The 13,760-nt window shown below is 29.2% G+C and overlaps 1 protein-coding gene across 3 annotated transcripts; it reads left to right on the forward strand.

Moving 5' to 3' along the window:
• Positions 1-1,421: 1,421 nt before the first annotated feature.
• Positions 1,422-7,775, forward strand: LOC137830999 (nucleobase-ascorbate transporter 1). Of its 3 annotated transcripts, none has more exons than XM_068638466.2 (14): positions 1,422-1,645; positions 2,863-2,960; positions 3,268-3,444; positions 3,701-3,801; positions 3,875-3,950; positions 4,361-4,420; positions 4,509-4,696; positions 4,783-4,879; positions 5,295-5,381; positions 6,427-6,485; positions 6,594-6,685; positions 6,824-6,901; positions 6,977-7,137; positions 7,365-7,775. In XM_068638466.2, the coding sequence occupies exons 1-14, from the start codon at positions 1,570-1,572 to the stop codon at positions 7,575-7,577; spliced, it is 1,563 nt and encodes a 520-aa protein (XP_068494567.2). In that variant the 5' UTR covers positions 1,422-1,569; the 3' UTR covers positions 7,578-7,775. The 3 variants fall into 3 exon arrangements, with proteins under 3 accessions (XP_068494567.2, XP_068494570.2, XP_068494568.2); XM_068638467.2 differs by lacking the exon at positions 1,422-1,645 and adding an exon at positions 2,339-2,648; XM_068638469.2 differs by lacking the exon at positions 6,427-6,485 and having other exon boundaries at positions 1,442-1,645.
• The last annotated feature ends 5,985 nt before the right edge of the window (positions 7,776-13,760 follow it).

A 13,760-nucleotide genomic window follows, 5' to 3' on the forward strand; every position in this document is an offset into this window, starting at 1 on the left:
TTTGTCTCCTAAAGGTTCTTGGGTCTTATCTTGTGAATGTAGTGCACTTCAAATGACGGCTTTTCACCACTTATATTGGGATCTTCCACCACTTCAAGTGGCGTGACCACACCTCCAACATCCATAAGCTTCTCTTACTCTTTCTCTTTTCCTTCTTCATTTGCGCCATTATTTCTTTCCATTTCATGTCCTTTAATGTTCTTTTCCATTCGGTCATCTTTACCATTTCTATCTTTTGTTGTCTTAAAATTTCGCATCTCATCATCATCACCATATAAGTATGTTTTCTCTTTTGCTCTCTAGAACCTTCACACTTAACCACTTGGTTAAGTTCATGTCCAATGACAATCTTCTTTGAGTTTATCACCATAATTATTAATTCAAAAATATTAAACAAAAGAACAACTCCTAAAATGTGTCAATCAAAAATCAATTCACATCATTTCCTAAAAGATCATTTGATGTTGACTTTATCTTGCATCTTCAATGGATTTATTTGGAAAACAAAGCCAGTGAACATTTCCTGCATCCAAATAATACACACACATATGTATATATCAAGATATATAATGTCATTTGTGTGTATCATCTGATTGTATGTTATTATATAAACACTATGTTAAACATAGAAAAAACTTATACAATATTATTTCGTTTATTAAATAAAATACTTGCAACTTACATGACTTGTTATGTTGATCACCAATCGTCTTTCAAATAATGCATTGTGTTTTCAACACTTAGTCAAAATTATAAGATGTTTGATCTTTTCTTAAAAGATTAGATGCATAAAAAAAACCATAATTTATACTTTATTATAAATTACTTAATCTAAATAAAATAAGGGATCTTGGACTTACTCTAACAAAAATAATGCAGATCCTTCAAATGGGACACCCCTAACATCTAAGCCAAATCTATATGAGTGTAAAAAAAACTATAGGTGATGCTTAATCAATTCATACAAACCTCCACCTCGAACAAGAAGAATACCTAAGCCACATCAAAGACCTAAAAATTAAAATTGATTAGCTTTCTACTAAATCATAAGCGCGTTTTTATGGTAAGTAGAACCTTAAGAGAAAATGTAGTGTAATCATTACTAGGAGTGACAAGGAATATATAAAGGTTGGAATGAAAAGAGTTAGCATGAGAGAAGTAAGAAGGAAGAAGAAAGAGAATGAAAAAGTTTTTTTCATATAATATATAAGTTGTTTTTTTTTTGTAACTGCGATTGGTTAATTAAATAGTAACAGCTTATATATATATATATATATATATTTGTATATATTATATATCTACAAATATTTGTTTTTAAAAAGTAATAAAGAAAAGAAAGTTGAATATGACAGAATAGAAGAGAGCACACCTTTATTTCTGATTTATTTTATATAAATATAAACAAATATTCATGCTTTTGTAGTTCACTTTATATCTGCACTTTACTTTGTTCTGAATTCTTCTTTTCTCTGCTTCCTCCTTCCTTCCTTTCGTTTTCTTTTTCATGTCTTTCTTTTTTACTTAGTTTCCTTTCTCCCTTCAACTTCTTTCTCTGAATAACCTTCAACAATGGCTGACATTACTCACCCGCCTATGGAACAGCTTCAGGACCTCGAGTACTGCATAGACTCCAATCCTCCATGGGGTACCTTCTTTTCTTCCTCTTTCTCCCTCATTATTGCATTTGCTTTTTTCAACTTTCCACACACAATCCAAACTCATGCTCAACACAAACAAGCCTCTCTTCACTTTCAAACTTCCTTATTTCACTCCTCATTGTACACTTTTTTTTAGTTTCAAATGCTCCTTTCCATCCTAAAACAAAGAGTTTGTTAATGTGAACTGTGTAAGTGTTTTTTTTCTTCTATTTGCCGATGCTATTTTAGGCAAGTTGATTCCTTTTACGGTAACAAACTCAAATGGGTTGAGAAATGAGTGAAAGATCTTTGCTTTGCTTGGATTGAAGCTCTTTCATGTGTCGGGGTTTTCTGTGATATGTCACTAAACGTTTCTTAGAAGTGTAAGACTATGCTGTTACGTTAGTCCCGAAAATGTGGATTTAAAGTTCAAAACTTTATGTTGTCGTTGAGATAGAGTGGGACTTTGCACTTTTCTGTTACACTGTTTTTTTTTCAATTTGTTCTCCTTTTGTTTAGAAACTTTCTGTTTGGCTATGATTGCTCAGGAGGTTATTCTTTTATTTGAAACAGTGATAAGTAATAACCATAGCAAAATGAAACTAGTAATCATGGCATTGTATGGCAGTTACCATTATGCCCTGTCATTTTAAAGCAATGGCTCGAGTTATATTAATATATAATTTACCCACATTTATTTGAATTGTTTTACTTTTGTTTTTATGTTCTGGGGTTCTTGGATTCTCTCAATGGGTTATCTGAAGCTAGATAAGTTTGTGGAACTTGAACTGAACTGAACTGAAGGATCTAGTCTCTTCTGTTACGATGAAATTGAAAAATATATGATGATTCATATGGGCAGCAGTTTCCTTGGAATTTGGATACTCTCCTTTTTCTCAGTTATGTGAAAAGAAGGGAAATTTTGTTCGAAAGAAATGTGAAAAGACACTCTCGTGCTATTCACTAAACGATGGAATTTTGAGATCCATTTATCAGCTGGTTTTTTAAACAGTTAGTATACTTAGTAATCTCCTTTATCTATTTCTGCTTGTTGAGAATAAAATATATGTTTTTTTCTTTCATTTAGTCCTTTGCTAGAGAAAGAAGGTTTAATTTTCTGATGGTTCTACGAGGAGAATAAATATGGAAGACAGGTCAATAGAATTTAACCGTCTTCAATCTATTGCTGTTCTTCTTACCTCTCTGTGAATGACTTGTATCGCAGTGGAAACTATCCTATTAGCATTTCAAAATTACATATTGATGCTTGGCACAAGTGTGATGATCCCTTCAATGCTTGTTCCAGCTATGGGAGGAAGTTCTGTAAGTTGATTTTGTGTTATTGTTAGTTTAGATGTTCTCCATTCACAAAGTGCCACTTAGACATGCATTTGTTCTGATCTACTTAGTAGGATCCTATAATATTCATCCAATCCATTGTGTCTCAGTTCAACATTTAGTTTTCTAGGTTTTAATTTTTTGTCCATTTTTATTCTAAGCGATTTTTTCTTTACAAGAAGGGATGATATTTAGCAGGATCCACCATTTTCATGTGTAAATCACTTGTTTCTTTTCACATTCATTTGATGCAGATTTTAAATGTTAGTGATTTGGTTTCTTGTTTGATCAGGGTGACAAGGCACAAGTAATACAGACACTGCTTTTTGTAGCTGGTATTAACACACTTCTCCAAGCACTTTTTGGAACGAGACTTCCTGCTGTAGTTGGAGGTTCGTTTGCGTATGTAATTCCAATTGCTTATATTATTAGTGACTCGTCCTTGCAGCGAATTAATGATCCTCACGAAGTAAGTTTTCTGCTCCATCTATTCATTTTATTTTATCTTTTTTGCATTTTGAAGAACTTAAACTAACTTTTGCATTCTAGTTTAATGTATATGTTCCAGTGATATGTGAACTAGATGTTTAGATACATGATATTGGCAACCTAAACTAATTTGGGGATCTTCCATAAAACTATTTAAGTTTTCTTTGAAATATAATTAAAAAAATTCTTATTTCATAGGGTATTGAAAGAGATCTTGCAATCTGATTGGTTTGCAGAGATTTTTACATACCATGCGAGCTATACAAGGAGCTCTAATTGTCGCCTCAAGTATTCAGATAGTTCTGGGTTACAGCCAAATATGGGGCCTTTTCTCAAGGTATTGCATGAAATGTGTTCGAAGTTTGAAAATAGTAAAAAAGTGTTCAATCATTTATTATGTGTTTCTCCAGATTTTTCAGTCCTCTTGGCATGGCACCTGTAGTTGGATTGGTTGGATTAGGGTTCATTCAAAGAGGATTTCCTGCGGTAGGTGTGGCTCAATCTATTTTATTTTTCATGGTTGCAAACACTTAGAAAATGATGTAAGGATGTGGCTACTTAAATATCTATCTTAGAATTCTCCTACAATCTGATAAGCATCTTAGCACTTGGAGAACTCAACCTTAAAAGCTAGCTGTTAAGAGAGGAGAACCAAATACTTGAATACTCGACTGAGCATATCCCATACTATTTGATGTGGGATTTTAGGCACTCCATAATATCAAGGTTTAATCTAGATTGTATCTCTGAAAACATGGCATATTTTGTCAACTAACACTAGTATGGATAAAGTTTTCTTCAGAAAAATGATTTGATTAACCATGCTCAGTATAGCTTGATGGAAACAATATTTCCATACTATTTTTCATAACTTTCTTTATTACTTTTGGTTTCAGTTGGGGAACTGTGTAGAAATTGGCATACCAATGCTGTTGTTGATTGTTGGGTTGTCACAAGTAAGTGATTTAGTATAACCAGCATGTGGTGTTTATCAAATTATTCATATTTTTTCCTTCTGACAAGCTAATTTGGTGTAATTTGCAGTATCTAAAGCATGTGAGACTGTATAGAGACATTCCTATCTTTGAGCGTTTTCCTGTTTTGATTTGTGTCACAATTGTTTGGATATACTCTGTCATCTTGACTGCCAGTGGAGCTTATAGGTATAAACCCACCATAACACAGAACAGTTGTCGCACAGACAGAGCTAATCTGATATCTACTGCACCATGGTACCTCAAAAAAACTAATTTTGTATCATCTGATTTTCGTTAGTTTTGGTGAGTTCTCAGTTTATTTATTTTCTTAAAACTAATAGGTTCATGTTCCCTTACCCTCTCCAATGGGGTCCACCCACATTTTCTGCTGGTCATTCATTTGCCATGATGTCTGCAGTTATTGTATCAATGGTGGAGGTATCTATTTCATTCCTAGTAGTATTTTATTTTGTTCCCTTCCCATTCCCAATTCTCATTAGTCTAGTTATAGACAACTGTTATTTGGGTTTTGCTTCTATAACTTCATTATGACAGTATTCTCATCTCATCTTGAAACCTGCTTTAAGTTGTTGTAAAAAAGTATTTTACCCCAATCATGATCAGAAGGGACTAAACTCAAATGGGTTGAGAAATGAGTGAAAGATTTTTGCTTTACTTGGATTTTACTTCATCTCATCTTGAAACCTGCTTAAGTTGTTGTAAACTTTTACCCCACTCATGATTAGAAGAGACAAAGTAATACTTTCAGAGGGGATTTATAATCATCACAAGAATCCCTCCTTTAATTTGGGTTAATTTCCAACAATGACTTGACCATGCACTTCTCATGCAGTCAACTGGTGCTTACAAGGCAGCATCTCGTTTGGCAATTGCTACTCCACCTCCTGCTTATGTGTTGAGTCGAGGCATTGGTTGGCAGGTAAGTTTACATTGATGAGCAGAGGGCATGTTTGAACAAACTTCCGTGTAAGGATTTATAAGACAAAAATATAAGAAAAGAAGAAATGAAATAAGTTTTGAATTTGTTAAAATTAGCTTATGTACAAGTTAAAAGATAAAGACTTCATTAAATTTTAAGTCCTTGATAAATTTTGGTATTTTCAACTTTTCCAATTAAAAATCTGAGTCTCCAAAAGTTTTATATTTTTCAATTGAGTTTCGGTCATTGATGTGACATGGTCGTTACTTTACACCGTCATTACTTATGTGCTTCCACATAAAAAATAAAGAAAATGGTATGATTAAATTTTAAATCTTTCATAAGTTTGGGTTTATTAAAAGTTTTTTTCTCAAAATCTTTATATTTTTTAATTGGGTCCTACCATCAACTGGGATGACGTGATTGTTTGATCTTGCAGTCATAAAGCACAACTTTACGAACTTAATGAAGCTTCGAAACCTAAATCATCTTTACTTTACAAGATTGTTTCGTGCCACCACATGGTTGGTTAGATTTTTGTTTTAGTATTTAATTTAAAAAAAATGATACCATTTTTTTATAAAAGATAAGTAGGGTTTTAGAGATTTGTTTTTATTGTCATTACAGTATTGGAGTGTTGTGCTTGAGACAGAAAAATCAAACAATCATTCCACTCTACGAAAAAAACAACACTTAATTGAAAAATATAAAGATTTTAGATACTCAATAGAAACAAATAATTTTTTCATAAGAACTCAATTAAAAATACCTTAAAATTTAATTATGTTATTTTTTATTTTTCATGTAGAGACACATGAACAACGACAATGTAAGGTAAAAAACAAACCATGTTAGTGATGGCAAAATAGAATTTTACGAAAGTCATACAAGAGTGCTTTTGCATTAAGCTAGTTTTAACATTTGGAAAAACTTATTTTATTTTTTTTTTATACTTATATAGATAAGTTTGGTCAAACAAATCCCTAGTTAATTATAATAATAATAGTTATAGATGTCTCTGAGAGCTTATTTTTGTTTATTAAAGGGGATTGGTATCTTGCTTGATGGTCTCTATGGAACTGGGACAGGTTCCACTGTATCTGTGTAAGTTGCCTTTAGGAATCACTAATACTAGTTGATCCCTGCATATGATCTTATATGATTATATCTTTCTATGATAGCTTGATGAGCTTTAATGGTTGGTTATTCTAGGGAAAATGTGGGACTCCTTGGTCTAACCCGTGTTGGAAGTCGCAGAGTTGTTCAAATCTCTGCTGGTTTTATGATATTTTTCTCAACTTTAGGTCAGTATTGATGTTTCATACACAACTTTTGACTATAATAATACTTGATCAATCAAAGCTGTTTTGGCTTTTATGTCAGCAGTAAGCAATGAGAAAAAAGAAGACAGTTTTGCTTATATGGTCTTGTGCTACCTGCAGGAAAGTTTGGAGCTGTGTTTGCATCCATACCCTTCCCGATATTTGCTGCAATATATTGTGTTGTTTTTGGCCTTGTTGGTACGTAGTGAGATTGCATTGTCACAAGTTGTTCCTATTCATATACATTCACTAATGTTTTTCCATGTTCATCAGCTGCAGTTGGCATATCATTTCTTCAGTTCACAAACATGAACTCTATGAGAAACCTTATTATCACCGGGCTCACACTGTTCCTTGGAATATCCGTCCCTCAATTTTTCAATCAATACTGGACCAGTTCACACCACGGTCCTGTTCATACTAATGCTGGATGGGTGAGTATTTGTTAATACTTCTGTGACATTTGTAATGAGCAAAATTGATTTCTTATAACCACTACCTTTCCTAGTTTCTATCACCAGGATAAATCATAGTCATAATTATAGTAACTATCAAAGTTAGTGATTACAGCAACAAAAATTCCTCACTATATTAACTACTGTCATTGTTTTAGTTAGTAGTTTTGTCTAAATGCTAGGATGTTACTTTTTGGTAATTGCAGTTCAATGCTTTCTTGAACACCATATTCTCGTCGCCGGCAACGGTAGGTTTGATTGTTGCAGTGTTCCTTGACAACACTCTTGAGGTTGAAAGGTCAAAGAAAGACAGAGGAATGCCATGGTGGGTGAAGTTTAGAACATTTAGAGGAGACAACAGAAACGAAGAATTCTACACTTTGCCTTTCAATCTCAACAGGTTCTTCCCACCTACTTAATGGAAGATGAGAACCAGTCAGGGTAGTTTAGGTTTTCTATGAGTTGCACATGCCAGAATTCATTATGACTAACAAATGCTATTCTTCCCTTACCAACACCCAATTTTTTTGTTCACCATCTAAAACCTTGGTCCACCAGAGGATTGTAAAGCATTTGGGACTATGCTGTGTAGATTCAATAAAGTTTATTTTTCTCTATCCCTTTCTGTGTGGCTACAAGGTTCTTCAAAGTAGAATCATAAGTAAATTTATGAGTAATATCATTAGCTTGGTTGGGATGGCAACTTTGTCTATGGTTGCATACCTTATTTAAACTCTGTTTTTTCTGGTTTCCATTTATTCTGAAATAGGATTTTCTAGAATGTTTTTTATATTCTAGAAATTCCATTCCAGAAAGAATGGAAGATGTCTAAGAATTTTACAAGTTGCAGGAATAACATTCTTGTGTTGAAGAATAAAGTTGTCAAAATGATACTACTTTTTCAAAATAAATTCAATTAAACGTGTATTTTGTTATATTTGTCTTTGGGTTAGTTCATCATCAAAACTTATTTATGCTTTATATTATTCTTGCATGTAATGTTGTGAAAAACATTTTACAGGAAGGTTCAATCTATTAATACGCTATTGTTGAGGTTCCAATTTTCTTTAAATGAAAGAATTTGGTAGATTAAGATAGAAATGCTTATATAAATTATTACTGGTTTCAATTTTAAAGTGATGTGATACTTGTTGTACTTATTAGAATATATACTTATGTTTAATTTTGAAGTTTCAAAAAAATATATTAAACACCATGAAGTATAAGTTTCCATTTTTTTTTCTTATTTTTCAGTCATGTCTAAACATAATAATAAAATTTATAGATAACTAAATAAAAAAGTTGAATAAAGTTGTGCAAAATTAAGTATTAAAGAATCTAAATTGTATAAAAAAAATTAACAACTAAAATTACGAATAATTACAAATTAATGGACAAGAAAAATTTTAAGCACAAAATTTTTAGATTTTTGTAAAATATGAAAATAGACTTATAAGCATTTTTTTTTTCAATTCTTTTCTTTGTTAAAAAACAAAAACTAACAGATAAAACACGTGAAGGATTTATGATAATGAGTTTATTTTTTATTTTATTTTTTTCATTTCAATATCAATCTCACTATTTTTTAAGTTCTTAATTTGGTGAAGACATGATAATAAGTGAATGATTTATGTGTTGTCGACGTGCCATACGCATTACCAACATATTGTCATGTCATTACTTTTTTTTAACAACATTTGTCAATCTGATAGAAAAGATTAATTACATTTTTTAGGCTTTTCAACTGTTAGTATAAATACAAAACTTAATTAAAATATTTCGTTTGTAAATAAATATACATTTTTTTGTTAGAATTAATTCTCCATAAATATGTTTTTATTTCGCAAGATTACTTTTTATGTTTTTTCTGTCTAACTTATATAACACTTCGAGTTAATCAAATTTTGGAACTTTTTTTTTATATTTTCAACCGTGAATCTTACATAAAAAAAACAATTTTTTCTAAACACTACAATAATATTTGTTATTTTATATATTTTTTATTTTGATAATACCTTTGTTCCAATATATCATGTTTTAGAAATATTTTGTTAGAGCAAAATTACATCATCCTCATAGTTTTGATTTGTCACAACAAAGTTAGAAAAGTGATGAAGATTTGTCTAAAATAGGTTGAATTATGAAAGCGAGCAAATCATACAAAATGAAAGTGTTTTGTCAGATAAACGATACAACATCTTGCGGTTTTTACTTTGTCTAATAAGTAAAATTTTCATTAGATGAAAAGTACATATAGATCTTAAGCTTGTATTATACTTAACGAAAACATTCTTTAAGCTTACTATTGTGTTGTACGGAATGTCTTCATCTTTTGTCTACCCAAATGATTTGCTCAAAGTACAAATCTACATGAATATCTCATGAGTTACAAGTTAAAGTTATTTTGTTTCAATAACCATCCTGACATAAGCCTATGTCAACTCTAATCCAACTATTTGCTTTCTACGATCAAGATGATGCTTGAACAGGAGATTGACATTTAATATTACATGGAGCACATATAATGCACATCTACATCTACACTTGTTGGACAAAAGAAGATAAAGCTATATAAGTTTAAAAGCTCTCAAAAATCAAAAAGAAAATTTGCAACTCCTTCTTCGAAGAACTATATAAAGTTATCCTTGAAAAAAGAAGGTAGATAATATTCAAAAGTGATTATATTCTAAATAATACTCAATTTGAGCTTGCAATAGTAATATGCAAAGTGAAACCCAATTAGTTAATTGAATCAAACGAAACCATTATAGAAACCATAAAATAATTTCTTCTTTCCATTATCCTTATTCATTGTATATTATTGTATTGTGTTAACGAAAGAGAAATTTGCAAATAAATTTATAGAAACAATTTCTTACATATTGTAAGTCAACTCAAGTTTGTATTACTACTTTATCAAACAATACATTACAATTTTTTTTAAAAGTTTCAAAACATGATTCAACCCCTTCTTGTATTTTGACTTGTTTTTCAAATATTTTAACATTTTAATTCTACTTTCAACATCCTATAAAATTTATTTTGTTACAAATAATCCAATTTTTATATTTTAGGGTTTTCAATTTTTCATATAGAAACAAACACATAATTCAAATAATTAAATTTATTATTAAATATAATTTTTTAACTTAAATACTCATGTTTATTCAATTTCGATATTACACTTTTTTTCTATTTTTAACTTTTTTTCATAATTTTGAAAGTTGCAACTTTTTCAAACTAGATTTTGTAGGTTTTCAATATTTTTTATTATTTACTAGGGGTTGTAATGTAGGGAGAGTCCGCATCCTACTAAGAAAAATGTGGGTGAGCTCACTATTTTAGCTCGTTGACCTATTTAGGTATGACTCGCATAACCCGCAACTCGTGTGGATCAAGGACGGGACGGAACGGAACGAGTCAACCCAAATGCCCGCATAATAATAAAAAGGGTGTTTCTTCCTATACCCACTCAAATTTCTTCTTTCACCCCATCAATTTTAGAAATCGAATTTTGGAAGGCAAAATAGTTAAATATTTTTTTTCTTTTCTAAATTTTCATTTCCAAAATTGACTTTTATGTTATGGAAATTAATTTTCAAAATTGATGATGTGCATGAAGAAAATTGATGGGATGCAAGAAAAAACATCTTAACAAAAAATACAAAATTGTCTCCTTCAACTTTTATTTTCTTCTTTATATATTACAAGTGAATTAATATTTTTTAAAATTTCCAAAATTACCCTTTATTCTGTATTTGAAAATTCAAAATTCAAAAAATATAATTAAGAAGTCAAAATTTTGTTTTGGAAAAAGAAACAAAAATGCAAAAAATACATTAAAAAAAATCTAGAACACAAAATTTTGAAAATGCATTATGAAAACAAAATTATGAAATTCAATGTTCCAAAAATCCAAATCCAGAAATATATTTTGGAAAAAAATATCGGTAACACAAAATCTGAAATTTCGTTCTAGAAAAAAATTTCCAAAATTAAAAAATGTATTCTGAAAATTTAAATCCAAAAATGTATTTTGGAAAAAGAATTCCAGTTGTATTTTTTATCTACACCCTCCTTTTTGTTAAGGTCATTTTCGTTATTTTATAAATATATATTCGTCATTTTAAATAACAAATTGAATACAAGTTAAAATTGATATGATGTAAATTTTTTTTTCTTTTAAGATCAATATGAGCGAATTAGCTCACGACTTTTTCTTTTACTGATTCAGAAATTTTTTATTTAGTTTAATTATGAACTTGACTACCTTAAGGAATCATCCGAATCTTCAGTTATTTATTTTTCTTTCATTTTAAAATAAATAAAAATTTAAGAACTAATATAATAATTCTATAACAAACCCAACTGCGCAATTTATTAGGAAAAAAAAAAACAAAATAACGTGAAGCAGTATTATTCTCCTCTCAATAATTCTGACAGACAACCCAACAAAGAGCAAAATTCCAATCCAATAATTCTTGCGGGACCCACAATAATCCGTTTCCCACGTCCTGCATCTTCATAACTCCTTCTCGCTCCCCCGTAAATAAGAGAAAATAGTACTCCAAAGAGAGAAATTCAAAATTAAAATAAAGGTATTAAAAGTATAGCATTAATGGCAACAATTATTTTTTATAGTAATATTTACGGACATAAGGTATATATATATAGGAGATTCTCCTCTTAACTGTTTTTAATTTTTTTTTTTATATTTTATTCTTATATTAATATTTAATTTTATTATTATATTATGATTATGTCATTTTTTATTCTTATCTTAACTGTTTTTAATTTTTTTTTCATTTTAACTTTATTTAATAATTTATTGTATTAATTTATTTTGGTTATTTGGACATTTTATAATTTCAAAAATTAATAAAATAATATTTTAATTTTAAAATTTATTTTATTTGTTATTATTTAAGTGGAGAGTGGAGAGGGTGGAGGGAGCGAAGATTTGGTACGTTACTTCTCTGATTTAAACTGATATTCTTTTTTTATTAAAATTGTAGAATTTTAAAATTGATTTAAGAAATAGATTTTATCATTCTCTACCACTCACGTATCCTACTTCTCACTTTCTCTCTCCTATATAACCTACTTCCCACTTTCTCTCTCCTATATAACCTACTTCCCACTTTCTCTCTCCACTATACATAACACATTCTTTTTTTACCATATTTCTCACTTTCTTTTCACTTTCATGTAAAATCATACTTTCATTTCTTTGATTAATCTTTCTGAAACCCTAATTTGACATTTGTTTCATGAAATTGTAATTGAAGTTTGTGACTAGAGGGAACTAAAAGACTCAAAAGTTGCGCTTCATCACAACAATAGGTAATTCTCTTTATATGCATTTCAATTTGTAAAACACTAATTTGTCTTCTGAAATTATGATTGAAACATGTGACTAGAGGGATAAGAAAGACTCAACAAGAGGAGGAGACAGAGGTACATGATGAAAGTCATCATAAGACCCTTTTTGGTAACAATTTTATGGATTTAAATGAAATCATACATAGCATTAACTAAACTATATTCTCATTTCCTCATATTTTACGGAAAAGTTACTTTCAATTTGATTTTTAAGTTTTTTGTCATCACCATTTCTTTATCTTTGCTCTTCCTCTATATTTTCTTCTTTTGTATATAATATTTTTCAAACAATTGAGAATGAATTTTTGATTTATTGTTTAATGGTGTCATATGTATTGTAATGATTGTCCAATATTATTGGTTGTTTATAGACCTAATGAAAAATATTGGTTTAATTCCTATAATTGATAAAATATTAAAAATTATTAAAAAAAATATGAAACTCAAATTCTATTTAATTATTTGTTCGGTTGAGTTTGTAGTTTTAAATAAATTTTAACTATTACCAAATACATATATTTTTACCCATAATTAATAAAATATTAAAAATTATAAAAAAATATGAAACTCAAATTCTATTTAATTATTTTCTATCTTGAGAGACGGTTTTGAAATCAAATAGTAATTTTGAATTTTAAATTTTGAAAATTCATTCATTCTTTTTACCATATGTAACTTTTAATTACGGCTCTCCACTATTTTATTAACCTACTCTTTAACTGCATACTCTTTAACTTCTCATTTTAATGTTATTAAGAGAAATTATTTTTGAAGAATAAAAAAATACTAAAGAAAGAGAAATAAAAAATGCGGATACACACTACTCTTTACCAGTATACTCTTTAACTTCTCATTTTAATGTTATTAAGAGAAATTGTTTTTGAAAATTAAAAAAAATACTAAAGAAACAGAAATAAAAAATGCGGAACGTTAGTGTCTGTGTTCCCGCTAGTATTTTATAAAAGACATTAAAATGATTAATATTTTTTAATATAAGTTTGAGAAAACTAATCTCATTTAAATGAGAGTAAGTTTACTTTGAAATATTTTAATTTTAATATTTTCTTTAAAACCATTATAAGGTATTAAATACTAATATGATATAGTTTATTAACTCTAATCTTCACAAGATATATAAATATTATAAATTAATGATTAATTTACTATATCAAATAGAATAGAATTTTTATTATTTGTTTGTTAGGGTGAATTAGTGTTGT

This window comes from Phaseolus vulgaris, chromosome 6 (assembly GCF_051622355.1).
Source record: "Phaseolus vulgaris cultivar YP4 chromosome 6, ASM5162235v1, whole genome shotgun sequence".
In the NCBI taxonomy this organism is placed as follows: Eukaryota; Viridiplantae; Streptophyta; class Magnoliopsida; order Fabales; family Fabaceae; genus Phaseolus; species Phaseolus vulgaris.

Coding starts and splice junctions, on each gene's coding strand:
- LOC137830999 (XM_068638466.2), top strand. CDS start 1,570: ATGGCTGACATTACTCACCCGCCTATGGAACAGCTTCAGGACCTCGAG. Junction 4,697..4,782: donor CTGATATCTACTGCACCATG/GTACCTCAAAAA, acceptor TAAAACTAATAG/GTTCATGTTCCCTTACCCTC. Junction 6,902..6,976: donor TGTTGTTTTTGGCCTTGTTG/GTACGTAGTGAG, acceptor CATGTTCATCAG/CTGCAGTTGGCATATCATTT.